Raw genomic sequence first — 16,916 nt, 5'->3', positions numbered from 1 at the left:
TCCGGAGCCTGTGCTCCGCAATGGGAGAGGCCACAACGGTGAGAGGCCCGCGTACCGCAAAAAAAAAAAAAAAAAATTTCAACTATACAAGAAAACGTAGGGATAATGTAACCTACACCTACATCCTTGCATCCCAGCCTTGTCAAATCTAAGTATTTTCTGTATTCACTGCAGATTGTTTTCTTAAGGTGCATACATTGCAGATGGCATTTGAAGCCACCTGATCCCGCCCCAGAGACAACTTCACTACTAAATTTGGGACTCGGACTTCCCGGGTGGAGAGGTGGTTAAGAATCCTCCTACCAATGCAGGGGACATCGGTTTGATCCCCTGGTCTGGGAAGATCCCACATGCCACGGAGCAACTAAGCCCGTGTGCCACAACTACTGAAGCCTGCGTGCCTAGAGCCTGTGCTCCGCAACAAGAAAAGCCACTGCAACGAGAAGGCCGCGCAGTGCAACAAAGAGTAGCCCCAGCTCACTGCAACTAGGGAAAGCACGCGCACAGCAATGAAGACCCAACACAGCCAAAAATAAATAAATAAATAGATAGACAGATAAATAAATCTGGGACTCATCCTCCTCCACACCCTTCCCTTGTCTTCCTTTTCAGATCACAGGTGTCCTGGATTGCGTTAATCCCACACCCTCAGTTTATAGTTCATTATCCCCCACAAGATACTTCTTGATTTAAAGTTTTTATTTAAGCGAATGGTCTTTTTTTTTAATTAATTAATTTTATTTTTGGCTGCATTGGGTCTTTGTTGCTGCACGCGGGCTTTTCTCTAGTTGCGGCGAGCGGGGGCTACTCTTTGTTGCGGCGCGCAGGCTTCTCATTGCGGTGGCTTCTCTTGTTGCGGAGCACGGGCTCTAGGCACACGGGCTTCAGTAGTTGCGGCTCGCGGGCTTAGTTGCTCCGCGGCATGTGGAGTCTACCTGGAGCAGGGCTCAAACCTGTGTCCCCTGCACTGGCAGGCGGATTCTTAACCACTGTGCCACCAGAGAGGCCCTCTTGATTTAAATTTCATGTATTTCCTCATATCTCCATATCCTAGTCTCTTTCGGTGCCCCCTCCCCCCACTGGCAAACATTCTAATATTCTCATATATATCTTTTTTGGTCGAGTGGGTTCTTGCAAAATGGATACCAGTATTTCCTGCTCATGTCTTTTCTAATTGACATACCCATGATTGTGTTAAATAGCTCATCCTATTCTTACTTTTCTTGCTGAGCACCACAGTTTTATTAAGGTTTGTCCATGTGACTCCAGGCACATTGAGTCCATGGTGTCTGAGAGTTGCTTGGGGCCCCTCTAGTGTGCATCCTCCACAGTTTACTGTCTCCTCCCCAGAGAGGGCAGTCAGGCTACTTCCAACTCCCTCACCACACTACTCCCACTGGTAATAATGCTGCAATGAACCCCCTCATGCTTGGCCCGGTAGAGACTTGTGTGTCTCTTTCTTAGGGAGCAGAATTGCTGGGTCCTGGATATGTATGTGGCAGTTTGCTTTCCACAAAGGCCATCCCGTTCCACACTCCAACCGACAGTTCACGAGGGTTCTTGTATCCTTTCCTCAGCACCCACCCTCGATAACTTCATTTTACAGATGAGAAAACCGTGACACAGAGAGGTCAAGTAATTTGCCCAAGGCCTCAGAGCTAGTAAGTGGTAGAGCCTGCATTTGAACTGAGACAGTCTAGCTCTAGTGCCTACCCCTTAACCACTACATTACACCATACGGCCTCTCTGGGTGATACTGACTCTGCTGGAATATTTTCCTTTTTTTTAAGCCAAGAAAACGTATTCAGGGAATTCCCTGGCAGTCCAGTGGTTAGGACTCCTCGCTTTCACTGCCAAGGGTCTGGGTTTAATCCCTGGTCGGGGAACTAAGATCCCACAAGCCACATGGTGTGGTCAAAAAAAAGAAAGAAAAGAAAAGAAAAAGAAAAAAGAAGAAAACATATTCATGCATTACTTGTACAATCTGAAAAAGTTCAAGAATATCAGATTGACAAGGAATGATTTCCAAATACTATTATTAATGGAGAAAAGCAAGGTTCAGAACACCAGGAACAGCAGGCTACTATGTTGGGTAGGCAGATAGGAGGGAGGATCTGCTTGCAAATGTATAAACTATCTTTGGAAGGACACACAAGAAACCAGTGATGGCAGTCACCTCATTGTGGCTAGAGGAGAAGAAATGACTGATTTTTCCTGCATATTTTTGTACCTTTGTAAAAGTTGAGAGAGTGATGTTATCAAAATGGTGAAATAAGTTTTTCTACCATCGTCCCCCAAAAGTGATTTTGAAAATCACTCACAGATGAGAAGTCTGGGTATCCAGCAGAGAAGTTCCAGCACACTGCTGGGGGAAATTAAAAATCCAAGATTCGATGCTCTGAAGAGGAATACTGAGTTTTGCATAACTTGGCGGGGGGTGCGGGTGGTGGAGCAGGGAGTGGCAGGGAGAATAGCAGCCATGGCTCTCAGAAAGCATCAAAGGGACTCGGATCCTAGTAACCACATCACAGACAGTAGGAAGACTGCGCTTGAGCCACTGGGGGTGCCTCGCCTGTGGTTCCCCCACAGCTGGCCCACAGCACCTCCAGTGCTCTGCGTGCCTCATCCACACACAGTCCCACCTCATGACCAGCTCCCTGTGCACACCCTTGAGGGGCTGTGAGAGTGAGCCTCTGCAGATGGCTACTGAGCACATGCAGAAAGTCAGCCAACTCTGGGGGATTAGGAGAAAGCACATGAACTTGGGCATTCAGCACAGTCCTAGGGAGAGCAAACAGGAGGTTGTCAGCTTTCAGTCTGGCTTTGCAGGATTGATAGAAGGCATACAGTCTTAAGAATTCCCCCTCAAGAGGGAACAAGAAACGATGGAGCAGGTGTATCCATAGAAAAGTCCTGAGAAAGCCTCAGAATCCCTACCAGGGCTGACGGAAGGTATTGCTCATCTGAAGCCAGTCAGTAAGACTGAAGGAGGTGACCAATCCTTCAAAAGCAAAGGAAGCAATGCAAGACTTCAAGGAACATGAAAAATCAAGGAAACATGACACCACCAAAGGAACACAGTAATTTTCCAGTAACCAACCCCAGTGAAATGGAGATCTGTGGTTTTCCTGACATGGAATTTTAAATAATTGTTTTAGGGAAGCTTTTCTTGAGCTACAAGAAAACACGAAAAGACAATTCAATGAAATCAAGAAAACAATACAGAAAATGAGAAGTTTAACAGAGACACAGAAATTATAAGAGAACCAAACAGAAGTTCTGGAGCTGAAAAATACAATGAGTAAACTGAAAAATGGAGTAGAAAGTGTCAACATAGCTTTGATCAAGAAGAAAGAATCTGTGAAGTAGAAGAAAGTTCAATTGAAATTTCCAGACAGAAGAGAACGAAGAAAAATGAATGAAAACGAGTGAAGAAAGCCTGTGTGAACTATCGGATACCATTAAGAGAAATAAATTATGCATTACTGGAGTCCCAGAAGGAGAAGGGACGGAGAAAGGGGGAGAAAGCTTATTAAAAGAAAAAATGGCTGAGAACTTCGCAGATCTGAAGAGCGATTTGGACATTCAAATTCATTAATCTCATAAGCTTCCCCCCAATGTTTAAAAAATACTTTATTCCAGTACAGTTTATTTTTTTAATCTTTTTGGCTGCGTTGGGTCTTCGTTGCTGTGCTCGGCTTTCTCTAGTTGCGGCGAGTGGGGGCTACTCTTCGTTGCGGTGCGCGGGCTTCTCATTGTGGTGGCTTCTCTTGTTGCAGAGCACAGGCTCTAGGCGCGCGGACTTCAGTAGTTGTGGCGCACGGGCTTAGTTGCTCCGCGGCATGTGGGATTTTCCAGGACCAGGGATCGAACCCGTGTCTGCTGCATTGGCAGGCAGATTCTTAATCACTGCGCCACCAGGGACGTCCCTCCTCAAAAATTTCAACTAAAACACACACACACACACACAAAACGTCTCCCAGACACAATAAAACTGTCTAAAATGAAAAACAAAGGCAGGATGTTAAAAGCAGCAAGAAAAAATATCATTACCTACAAAGAAACTCTCATAAGGCTATCAGTGGATTTCTCAGCAGAAACCTTACAGGCCAGGGGAGAGTAAGATAATATATTCAAAGTGCTGAAAGAGAAAACTGCCAACCAAGAATACTTACCTGGAAAAGTTGTCCTTCGGAAATGAAGGAGAGATAAAGACTTTTCAAACAAACAAAAGGTGAGGGAATTTATCATCACTAGAACTGCCTTACAAGAAATGCTGAAAGGAGTTCTACAAGCTGAAATGAAAGGATGCTAACTAGTAACATGAAAAGATGAAAATATAAAACACACTGGTAAAGGTAAGCATATAGTCAAATACTCTAATACTATAATATAGTGGTGTGTTAATCACTTAACTCTAATATGAAGATGAAAGGACAAAAGTATCAAAATTAACAATAGCTAAAATAATTTGTTAATGGACACACAATATAAAGAGATGTTAATTGTGACATCAAAAATATAAAATGGGGGTGTACAAGGATAGTATTTGTAAGTGATTTGAAGTTAGCAACTTTACTGAATTTGTTTATCAGTTCTAACACTTTTCTGGTGGAGTCTTTAGGATTTTCTACATACAAGATCAAATCACGTTCAAACAGAGACCATTTTACTTCTTCCTTTCTGATTTGAATGACTTTTCTTTCTTTTTCTTGCATAATTGCTTTGGCTGGGACTTTCAGTACTATGTTAATAGGAGTGGTGAGAGTGAGCACCCTTGTCTTGTTTCTGATCTTAGAGGAAAAGCTTTCAACCTTTCATCATTCAGTATGACGTTAACAATGGGCTTGCCATATATGGCCTTTATTGTGTGGAGGTATGTTCTTTCTATGTGGGGTTATGCTGAGTTGAACATGATGGGGGTATACTATATCCAAATTCATATCATCACATGGATTTATTGTACCAAATTTCTCCTATTAAATCCCTTTCTACTTAATATGCCTTGAAAGGTTTCTGTTTTCTGCACTGAACCCTCTCCTATACAGATACACTAAAGGGAAACCCACAGCCACATGGACTGGCAGGGGAATAGAAGCCCCAGCTTCCTCACTTACAAAATAGGGGTCATAATCATACATGGCTTATTGAGTTGCTGGAAGATCTGCAATAAGACAGGTAAGGTGTCCAGTGGGGTAGCTTCAGAGTAGTTTTACAGCCTGCAGCTATACCCTAAGGAGGAGTGAGGTAGAAAGTCCTGTAATCAACTGAAACAAGGGAGCTGGGTGAGAAATGGTGTTGAAGCCGTCTCTGCAAGAGAAGGAGGTGGGTGAGAAAATGCCTCACGGCAGCTCTTTGCAACACTGCTTATCTCCTTTTGTTTCAGGAGGAATCACCAGTTCTGCTGTGGTTTGGGTCAGACCACAACTAAGTACTGCTTACGTGGCTCATGTGGAGATGTGCAAGGTTGTCATGGTGGAACCATTCCCCATAGTATCATCCCAGAGGTCATCTGCCAGATATTTCCAGAGGAGACGGCTAGTGGCCCCCACTAATGGGGCAACCTGGCATCAGGTACCTCCTGATGGGAAGCAATAAGGAAGATACACACAGGAAGGATTCTTGCAAAAAATAGTTAATCTGTATCTAATCAAGCCTTTAGAGCTAACTTCCAGTTTATAAGAACTACAGATGGTGGAAAAAGCTAAATGACACCATGAGGAAACAATCGGACAGATCCAGAATAGGGAACATTTTACAAGACAGCTGCCCTGGCCTCTTAAAAAATTCCACTCTTACAAGAGTGGGTGGGGCGGGGGTGGGGCTATTCTAGAACCGAAAAAAACTACTAGACCTAGAGATCAAATGCAGGTGAACCTTGATTGGATCCTGGTATAAAAAATAAACAACAGGACTTCCCTGGTGACGCAGTGGTTAAGAATCCACCTGCCGATGCAGGGGACAAGGGTTCGATCCCTGGTCCGGGAAGATCCCATATGCCACAGAGCAACTAAGCCCGTGCACCACAACTACTGAGCCTGCACTCTAGGGCCTGCGACCCACAACTACTGAAGCCCACGCGCCTAGAGCCTGCGCTCCGCAACAAGAGAAGCCACTGCAACGAGAAGCCCGCGCACCACAATGAAGAGTAGTCCCCGCTCACCGTAACTAGAGAAAGCCCACGCGCAGCAACGAAGACCCAACACAGCCAAAAATAAATAAATAAAAAATAAACTAAATTTAAAAAAAACAACAACAACAGAAAAAAGATTTTGGAGTATGATTTGGGAAATATGAATATGAGATGTTAGGCAATTCGTGTTAGTTTTTCTTAGGAGTGACAACTGTAGTGAAGAAACATGGCATTTTTGAAAGATACGTGCTTAAGTACTTATGAGTGAAGTTATCAGCATGTTTGGAAAGCACTTTTAAATGATTCAGGAGAAAATTACATGTACACATATACAAAGTAGATATGACATAATAGTAACAATTGTTAAAACTAGGTGGTGGGTATAAGGGCAATTATTGTACTATTTGTCCACTTTTTCTGTATGCTTGAAAATTTTCATAATAAAATGATAAAAGAGGGAATATATATATATATATATATATTTTAAAAATCCCTGTCCTCACAGAAATTACATTCTTGTGGTAGGGGGACAATTATCAAGGATGAATCAATAAAATACAGGAATATGTGTAAATACTTAAGAAACCAAAGGGGTGAGGGCTGCAAAGTGCGTGTGTGGAGTCGAATTGGTAGGTCAAGTGGCCAGGGAAGGGCACACTAAGTTGTATCTGGGGAAGAGCTTAACAAAGGAGGGAGTGAGCTGTGTGGCTAAGCCTCGCAGACAGAGCAAGCAGCAGCTGCACAGGCCTTGAGGCTGGAGCGAGCCTGATGCGTTGACCTTCTCATTGGCTCACAGGGTTCCTGTCACAATGAAGAGGTCAGCGTGGGAGAAACTGCATGAGCAAACGAGCAGTGGGAGAGCAAAGAGGAAATGGGAGAACCATATCAAATCCTTATCAAATCAAATAGACAAGATAAATGCTTCTAGATGTACAGGCTATCTCTGTAACTGCTAATGGTGGCAGCCTCTGGGCAGGACTGGGTGACTGGGGTCAAAGGAAGTCCTGTATCTTTTCACTGGACTTCCTGTTTCATTTGAAATTTTCACCATGTTTCTTTCCTACTCCTGACACATGCCAGAAGCTTCTGCAGTCCCTCAAAGCCCCTAAGCATGCACTAGGCTCCTTTCTACAGCGCCCCTCCCCATGGGCGGCCATTTCAGAAGAGCCCTCCCTAGGGCCATCTTCCCTCAATACAAGAATCATCATCTCTCTGCTCTTCTGAACATACTTCAGATAAGTTTGTTACACAACCATCTGAGTGGTCTTGAGGAAACACCAATTTGGCCACAACATGGTACCCTAGCTGGTCACACTGTGTCAGGAGTTCCCTGTTGACAAGTTTGCGGTGGATGATATTTTGTACTGTTATTGTGTGGCAATTCCTTTGGGGACATCAAGAAAGAACATTTCTTAACTTGGCCTACTTAAATGACTTCCAATTGTCACCACGACCAACATGATTAAGAGGAGGCCTAGAAAATAGGGAGAAATTACACATTGCACAGAAGACTGCTTATTAGATGATATTAAGAATGTATTAACTTTTAGATGTAATTATATGATTATGTTTAAAAGTAAACCTGTATCTTTTTTTAAAATTTCTTTTAATAAATTAAAATTAAAACCATCCAATCGGTAGTAGCGACGGGCGGTGTGTACAAAGGGCAGGGACTTAATCAACGCAAGATTATGACCCGCACTTACTGGGAATTCCTCGTTCATGGGGAATAATTGCAATCCCCGATCCCCATTACGAATGGGATTCAACAGGTTACCCGCGCCTGCCGGCGTAGGGTAGGCACACGCTGAGCCAGTCAGTGTAGCGCGCGTGCAGCCCCGGACATCTAAGGGCATCACAGACCTGTTATTGCTCAATCTCGGGTGGCTGAACGCCACTTGTCCCTCTAAGAAGTTGAAACCTGTATCTTGAAGAGATATATATACTTACTTATTTCTGGATAAAATATGATCTCCAGTATTTGCTTTAAAATTACCTAGAGGGGTAATTCCTTGGTGGTCCAGTGGTTAGGACTCAGCACTTTCACTGCCGAGGGCTCAGGTTCAATCCCTGGTTGGGGAACTAAGATTCCACAAGCCACGTGGCGTGGCCAAATAAATAAATAAGTAAAAATAAAATAAAATAAAATAACCTAGAGGGAGAGGGGTGCTCACTTGTTGATAATTGTTGAAGCTAGGTGATGGGTACATAGGAGTTTTTATTATACTATTTGCATGTGGTTCAAAACATAAGTTTTTAAAAAATTATACAGATAATAAAGGAGAACATACAGATACATTTTAGCACATACAGGAACATGAGGTTATTTTGTATAATCACTCACTCTATTGTCTGGTAAAGAAGAGGTGGTCAAAGTTTATTAAAAGAAAAATTTTTTAAAAGAAAAAAGAAAAAAAAAAACACCCTGAATTCAGTCTCTCTTACTGTCAAGGTACTGATTCCGCCCCAGCTTCTGGCCCCATCATCCAGCTCTTTTACACATACACAGCCTTACACTCTTCCAACGAGCATTTATTATTAGTTAAGCCATGATTCAGGACCCCAGGGTGGGGATCACTATGTACCCAGGTCCCCCTTCACCACCCTGGGGAGAAGGACGGAGGACAGAGAAGGTGGGGTGGAGCCAGTTCAGATCTTCCCAGGAAACGTGCCTTCTGCCCGGCGGTCGTCCCAGGCTGACACCTGTGGAAAGACAGGCAGTGTTACTCCCTTCCTCCACAGGGAAACCAGATGGGTAATTTCTTTGTCTTCCCCACTCTGCCTACCTGTTCAGTCAACAAGTAACCCCAGGACCTGCTATGTGCCAGTACTGGCAACTGTTCCAGGAGCCGGGGAACCAGTAGTGACCCAGAAGGACAAGAATCACTGTCCTGAATGAGCTGACATGAACTGACCCACTGAGGGGACAAGGGGTGGGGCGGGGGGTGGGGTGGTGGTGGAGGAATAATAACAGGCAGACTCACTGCAGAGCTGTCTGTGGGGAGATGTGTGTAAACACCTTCAAAAATGTGACCAGGCCCTGCTTCAGGAACCCCAGAGTCAACCCTCAATGATGCCTGTCAGAACAGAAGAAAGAAGGAATACTGGGCAGCTGTGGAAAAAAAAAGAGGCTATCCATGCTCCAGCACGAATGCACCTCTAATGATCAAATGCAAAATCAAGTGCAAAAAGGTCCAAACTGGCTACAGAGTGTGATCCTACTATTGCTCACAGATGTATGCATATATATACAAAACGATGGACAGGCCCATATCGAACTGTTAACACTCTCCCGAAGTAACACTCTGCAACTTGTGGACCCTCCTACAGGCAGTCAGAGCACATTTATTTTTATATATACACACACACATTCACATTTACATGCTATACATTAGAGGCAATGGATAAATGCATGGATAAGGAAGGCAATCTGAATCCCTGCTCCATCGCTTCCTAGCTGTAATTTCCTCATGCAAATTACTCAACCTTTCAGGGCCTCAGTTTCCAATTTTGTAAAATGAGATACTGATAACCTCCATCACACACCTCTTGCTTTCCATCCCAAGACTTCTCTTATGCCAGGTGCAATACACCAAGGGGAATATTGGTACTACCACATTGCAACCCAGAAGTAAGAGGGTCAATAATGCCATGGGCCCACCACCGACCAATAGATGACAGAAGCTAATGAATACATAGTTCCTTTTTTTTTTTTTTTTTTTTTTTTAGCATGTTTGCCCTTATATGATATAAAGCACTTACAAAGTAGCCGGCCCATAGCAAGTGCCTGTTTTATTTACACACATACACCACAAATCACAAATACTCTTTACTTAAATTGGGCCGTACTATACAGATTTTTTCCCCCATACTATACAGATTGTCCTGCAACTTGCTTTTTCCATGAGTCTTAGAGATCTTTCTGTATTCTGTCACATAGATCAAGATGAATATACCATCATATATAACTTGTTTCTGAACATTCCCCATTACAAACAACTCTGCAATGGCTGTCCTTGTATACAAACATTTTTATAGGATGTGTAGATGTGAAACTGCCACATCTAGAGTATGATTTTTTTCATTTTGAAAGATCCTGTCTCAGGATTGACCTTAACAGTGATTGGACCTGGGCTTCCCTGGTGGCGCAGTGGTTAAGAACCCACCTGCCAGTGCAGGGGATACAGGTTTGAGCCCTGGTCCAGGAAGATCCCACATGCCGCGGAGCAGCAAAGCCCGTGCGCCACAACTACTGAGCCTGCGCTCTGGAGTGGGCCAGCCACAACTACTGAGCCCACATGCCACAACTACTGAAGCCCACGCACCTAGAGCCTGTGCTCCACAATAAGAGAAGCCACTGCAATGAGAAGCCTACGCGCTGCAACGAAGAGTAGCCCCCGCTTGCCACAACTAGAGAAAGCCCGCGCACAGCAACAAAGACCCAATGCAACCAAAAATAAATAATAAATAAATTTTTAAAAAAGTGATTGGACCAATCTATAGAACCACCAACACTTAGTACTATCTTCCACTCCCCATCCCTTTTAAGTTAAAGGATCAGGCTGGTCTGATCCTTTGGCAAATTAGTCTTTGTCCAATAATCCCACTTCATGGAAAGGAAACTAAGGAAACCATTCAAATAGAAGGCAAAACATTTCCTGCAGTGGAATTGTACACTGCAGTATCATTTAAAATACTGAAAAATGACTGAGTCCAGCTAAAGGGGAAGGGATTATTTTTTAACTATTAAAGACAATGGCTACCCAATAATTGAGCAGGTTGTACTGACATGAAAATAGGTAAACAATGCAAGTAAAAAAGCCAAGGATAAACAGTATCTACAGTATGATCCAGATCTATATTTAAAAAGTACATAGGGACTTCCCTGGTGGCGCAGTGGTTAAGAATCCGCCTGCCAATGCAGGGGACATGGGTTTGATCCCTGGTCCGGGAAGATCCCACATGCCGTGGAGCAACTAAGCCCATGCGCCACAACTACTGAGCCTGTGCTCTAGAGCCCATGAGCCACAACTACTGAGTCTGTGTGCCTAGAGCTCATGCTCCGCAACAAGGGAAGCCACTGCAATGAGAAGCCCGTGCATCACAATGAAGAGTAGCCCCCGCTCGCTGCAACTAGAGAAAGCCCACGCGCAGCAACGAAGACCCAACGCAGCCAAAGATAAATAAATAAAATAAATTAAAAAGAAAAAGTACATAAACATACACCAACACCTACTCACACATTAGCACACAGAAAAGGAAGTGGAAGATTTACACCAAATTTCTAAGGGAAGTCAACTTTGGACTCAGAAGGGGGTGACTTAGGAGTTTTTCACTTTCTACATTATAAAAGTTTCACTTTGAAGGTTTACTGTATTTTTTATGAAGAAACTAAAGATTTTTTAAAATGGGAAAATAAAAGGGAGTTCCTTGGTGGCCTAGGGGTTAGGATTCAGGGCTTTCACTGCTGTGGCCCGGGTTCAATCCCTGGTCAGGGAACTGAGATCCTGAAAGCCTCGCAATGTGGGAAAAAAAAAAAGAAAGAAAGAAAAAGAAAAGATGATTGGAAAAAATGTTTTAAATGCTCATATAGGATAAGTGCTGGACTCCCAGCCCCACTCCTCCCCAAATACACATACTGGGATTAGAGACTAATTTTTAAAAATACACAGGAAACACCTGGAAGATGTTACACTATTATCAGCCAGGTCAGGAGGATGAGAAACAATTTTTTGCCCCTTCCTCTATTTCTTAAGTTTCTGTGAAGTGGTTATATTGCTTATAAAAAAACAAAAACGAACAACAGCAATAACAAAACACTTATTTTTACTTCACCAAATTTCTAGAATAAAGAAGCCAGGGCTGCTGGGTATAGAGGGTGTGTTCACATCCAGCCCTCAGAAGGCAGAGACAGCAGGCACCCGAGGGGAGGAACCACAGAATCTAATGCTCCCCAGGTAAGGGCAGGCCCAGGTCCCAAAGGCTGGGGTGTGGGGCAGCACCGGGACTGGAAGCGTGTTTCCTAGCACACTGTCCAGCACTCACCTAATGCAGGCCCTGAGGCTGGAGGGCGGATATTATGGGATCATGATGTCATGGTACCCAAGATCACTCAGGGACAAGGAGAAATCCTGGGAGGGGAGAGGGTACTCAGACACTTGAAAGTGTGGCCACAGAGGTGGGAGGCAAACCAAGCAAGCTGAGGAAGAGTGCATTAAGGCAATCTGTTCTCAAGAAACAAGTTCCAAAGATGTACATCAAAATTATAACACAATCTCCATCAAAGGGGACCAGTTAAATAAAAGCATTTGTAAGGTAAGGAATTCCCTGGCGGTCCAGTGGTTGAGACTCCGCACTTCCACTGCAGGGAGCACAGGTTCGATCCCTGGTTGGGGAACTAAGATCTCACATGCTGTGCAGCAGCCAAAAAATTTTAAAAAAGAAAAGAAAAAAACAAAAATGAATGAGGTAAATCTATACGCACTGTCATAAAAAAGGCTCAAGACACACTGATAAGTCAAAGCAAGTCACAGAACAGACTATATAGTATGACCCATGCATACACAGAAAGTTCCACAGGCTTATGTATGATAAATGTATATAGAGAAAGATGAATCGGTTAACAGTAGTTACCTCAGGGGAGGGGGACCGGGGAGCGAAAGTTGACGTCTACTTTTCATTTTACTGTACTGCTCAGTACTGTACTGTACTGTTTTATTTTTTAAAATGAGAACTATTAATTTTGTAATAATATATTTTAAGACATGATTTTTTTCATTTTAACATCTCTGAAAATAGCATGCTTATTACATCCATTTCTGGCATTTAAAAAAAAAAGATTTAAACATCTCTCAGTGTTTCTTGTAGTCGATGGCGTCTTTGACTTGACGCAATAAAGTAATATTTTATTTTAAAAAAGAGGGTATGGCAGAATATTAAATAGTAACAACGGGTCTGGTCAGATCAGGCCTAAAAGGTCTGCCTTATTGCATCCCTGTTTTTTAGAAATGCATGCGGAAGTAGGTAGGGGTGAAATGACATGTCTGGGATTTGCTTCAAAATACTTCAGCAAAGGAAAGAGGAAAAGGAAAAGGAAAAGGAAATGGAGGAAATTTCTGAAACTATTCAGTTTGGGTGATGGGTATATTTGAGGGGTCACTGAATTATTCTCTCTAATTTTATGTATATTTGGAAATGCTCATATGAAAAAAGGACAGGATTCCAAAAGATGGTGAGCTCCACAGGGACAGGGCATTTACTTGTAGAGTGTCTGGGTGAGACAGATCTGGTTGCCTTGGCTGAGAGCCTGGCTGGTTGAGAGAACCGGCGAAAGGAGGAAAGGGAGGTGATTCTAGGAAGAAGAAAAGGCCACATCCACGGCCAGTGTGATGCCTTGTCCTCCCTTTGCCTCTCACAAATGAGCTCCCATGAAGTCATCACACACCCCTCTGCTAGGACCCCACCCCCACCTCAGCACCCCAAGGGCCCCAGGAGGAGGCACATACCCAGGATATGGGGCAGAGGGACTTGTACACACGCCGGTACCATTCACACACAGAGACGTCACCCCCTTTAGCAGTCATTGCCTTCTCACAGCGGTGGAAGTCTGTGAAGAATGGGGATCAGGGTCAGCCCAGACCAAGGGCTGGAACACATTTTTGATCAAAACTCACAGAAATCGTTTTTACTTCACAACCAGTTACACAAATCCCCCCTACTCCCAAGTTTCACAAAGAAAGCATACCCTTACAAGTGTAGTACTCAAAAGGGCTAGACACACCTCACTAAGCTGATTTTGCAACCCCTAAAGAACGACAGTTCTACTTGAAAATTCTGGGGTCAGGAATGATAAGGCAACCTGAGAGGTGTGTGTGGGGATTATGGAAGTCCAGAACCAGGGCAGGGGAAGGGGACAGTGGTCTCGATGCTAAGATGCTGGCATCCTGGAGAGGAAGACAGGAGGGGGATAATCTGGTTTTTAATAGTAGGAAATTAATTCAAAAATTACTCCAAGTATTACACTCCTGGACACACTCCCTAGAGAGAAAAGCATTCACATGGACATCAAATTACATTTATAAGCATGTTTATAGCAGCACCATTCATAAGAGCCCCAAACTGGAAACAATGCAAGTGTCCATGAATAAAATGTGGGAAACTGTACAGCAATAAAAATGAGCAAAACACATGCCACAGCATGGATGAACCTTCAAAACTGTTGAATGAAGACATCCAAACATAAGACAACACATACAGTATTTATAAAGATCACAAAGAGGCAAACCTCACAGCGGTGATAAAACCAAAGTGCGACTGCCCTAAGTCTGTGGGGTTACATCTCTCCTGGGAAGAGTAGAGTGTTGTTTTCAAGACAGGGCGTGCAGTAGGCATGGGAACCCAGAGGGCTGGCAGTATCTAGTTTTCTATCCAGATTATAGTTACATGGGGGATGCACTTTAGAATTATTCATTTAGCTGTACATTATGTTTTATGTACTTCCTGTATGTATGTCACATTCCATAAATACACACACACACATCTTGGGGCGAAAAAAAATCACTGGGGGAACCAAAGTTTGTGACCCTGGGCCAGATCTTAAGCACAGGTGGTGATGAGGGGCACAGGCCCTGCGAGGTCAGATATCAGAATGAAAGAGAAGAGGGCTGGGATGCATAGGTCCCCTGCGAGGAGCCAAGAGGCAAGCGACTTGAGGTGTGCAGCCAGGGGAAGGTCAACACTGTGCCCTGCGCCCTCTGCCCCCCCATGTCCTGCTCACCCAGGTAGTTCTGCCAGCAGTTCCTCGTCTGGTTCTGGTTGGGGAAGCGGCTGTCAAAAGGAGCAGTCTGGTAGCTCTTGACTTTGGTCTTGATGTCCTCTGCCATAGTGCTGACTCCTGGAGGCAGAGAATGGGTGCTGGCAGGGGTTCTGGGGCTGGCAAGGGGCTGTCAGTCCAACCAGGCCCGGTGAGCAACAAGCCAACGCCCCTCCCTCTCAGTACACACAGAGGTGAAGGCAGGGCAAGAACACATTAAGGGTGCAAGTCACAGCAGGGTATCTGGGGGAGTCAACTCCTTGGTAAAATCAGGCTTTATTTGTCCCAACATAACACCAGCTGACATTCACTGAGTGCTTACTATAAGCAAGGAAGCTTTATTCCTACAGTCACTCTAAAAGGCAGAAACTGTTACTATCACTGCTTCACAGACAAGAGACAGGGTGTTTAAGCGACTTCCCAAGGTCATTCAGCACACATGTGGTGGAGTATCACTAACTTAACCTACACTGCAGAGGTTCTTAATGTCTACTGATGCCATGAACTCCTCAGGGGTCTAATGAACCCTTTCTCAGAATATGTTTAAATGCATTTGAAGGGGACTTCCCTGGTGGTCCAGTGGTTAAGAATCCGCCTTCCAATGCAGAGGACGGGGGTTCGATCCCTGGTCGGGGAACTAAGATCCCACCTGCCCCGGGGGCAACTAAGCCAGCACGCCACAACTAGAGAAGCCTGCGCACCTCAACGAAGATCCCACGTGCCGCAACTAAGACCCGACACAGCCAAAAAGAAAATAAATAAATAAAAACTTAGGAATGCATTTAAAAATTGCATAGGATCACAAAGAAAACCAGTTACTTGTAGCTGAGGATTTATTAGCTACCACAATTTCAAAATAATCATGCCTGAAAATGATATGTTGTGAAATCTGCAACCATAATGGTCTGTAAGATGACCTATGATTTTGATCGCTGACGAAGTCACAGATGATGCCAATACTACTAGGGCTATTGCCTCCATTCTTAACTGAAGGAAATGCTACATTTTAATTAGAAACTAGCAGAAGTACAGATGTAAATTTCCCCCCATTCAAGTACTAGCACCCCTTGAATTCTACAGATTCTGTGGACCCAGGGTTAAAAACCTGTGCTATAATCTCTCTTATGAGGTGACACAGTTTTCATCAGGGAATCCGAGCGAAACTGCCTCTATCAGATTATTCGAGGAGTCATGGGGTTACACAGAAGTAAGCAGACCAGTAATAAATTCAAGCGACCCAGGGTAGCGGTAAGGATCTGGGGCACCGGAGGAGAGTCTTTCCGGGAGCGGGGTGACGTGAACACCAGCCGCTGGGACACAGACGCGGTCGGAAGAGTTGTTTTGGAAGCGATCTCCACCCGCTTTCGGGAGTGAGGGTGGACTGCGGACGACGCTGCAGCCCCTCCAACGTCCAAGGGAGAGGAGGGACCAGACACCAGGAAGCCAGGCTGCGGCCTAGGCAAGCCTGGGGGGTCGGGGGTCGTGGGGGGAGGGACGCCTGCGGCCTGGTGACTAAGAGAACTGCAGTCCTGGTCGCTGGCTAAACTGCAGAATATCTGATCCTCAGTTGCCTGCCAGTCAAAAAAGGGATAATCGCAGGCCCTATCTCATTGGGCTGGAGGGAGGATTACATGAAGCAATATAAATCGCTTGGAATGTTCCTGGCATCGAAGAACTAAATAATCGTCAGCTACGATTACTAACTGAACAGCACCCCAGGGCTCCTGGAGGTCGGCCGCCGCCGGCCGGAAACCTTATCTCGTTCTCCGGGAAGCAAGGGTCGGGCTCCACAGTTCCCCAGGCTGGGGTTCCAGGGCCCCCGAGGCCCCCACACTCACCTAAAGATGCTCCTGAAGTCCCTGGAAGCTCAATGTGACCCTTAGCAATGACGCCAGCGTCGGACCGGAAGCGGAACGAAGACCGGCAGGAAGCGGGACGAGGCACCTCACTGAGCAGTCTTCCGCACGGCTA

The 16,916-nt window shown here is 44.7% G+C and overlaps 1 protein-coding gene and 1 non-coding gene across 2 annotated transcripts; one reads left to right on the top strand and one right to left on the bottom strand.

Annotated features, from left to right (window-relative positions):
• Positions 1–8,142: 8,142 nt before the first annotated feature.
• On the top strand, positions 8,143–8,215 carry TRNAE-UUC (transfer RNA glutamic acid (anticodon UUC)). The gene has a single exon. It is a non-coding gene; the product is annotated as a tRNA-Glu (tRNA).
• A 432-nt stretch (positions 8,216–8,647) lies between these two features.
• COX6B1 (cytochrome c oxidase subunit 6B1) lies at positions 8,648–16,849 on the bottom strand. The gene is made up of 4 exons (XM_007470999.1): positions 16,784–16,849; positions 14,910–15,026; positions 13,639–13,739; positions 8,648–8,836 (listed from the first exon to the last, which is right to left on the bottom strand). The coding sequence occupies exons 2-4, from the start codon at positions 15,013–15,015 to the stop codon at positions 8,783–8,785; spliced, it is 261 nt and encodes an 86-aa protein (XP_007471061.1). The 5' UTR covers positions 15,016–15,026; positions 16,784–16,849; the 3' UTR covers positions 8,648–8,782.
• Positions 16,850–16,916: the final 67 nt, after the last annotated feature.

This window comes from Lipotes vexillifer, unplaced genomic scaffold (genome assembly GCF_000442215.2).
Source record: "Lipotes vexillifer unplaced genomic scaffold, Lipotes_vexillifer_v1.1 scaffold182, whole genome shotgun sequence".
Classification (NCBI taxonomy): Eukaryota; Metazoa; Chordata; class Mammalia; order Artiodactyla; family Lipotidae; genus Lipotes; species Lipotes vexillifer.
This window is presented reverse-complemented; position numbering and strand designations above follow the sequence as displayed.

Excerpts from the sequence above, each read along its gene's own strand:
- COX6B1 (XM_007470999.1), bottom strand. The coding sequence starts at position 15,015 with ATGGCAGAGGACATCAAGACCAAAGTCAAGAGCTACCAGACTGCTCCT. Across the intron at positions 13,740-14,909 it reads CTGCTGGCAGAACTACCTGG|ACTTCCACCGCTGTGAGAAG; the intron begins GTGAGCAGGACA and ends CATTCTTCACAG. Across the intron at positions 8,837-13,638 it reads CCCTCTGCCCCATATCCTGG|GTGTCAGCCTGGGACGACCG; the intron begins GTATGTGCCTCC and ends GTCTTTCCACAG.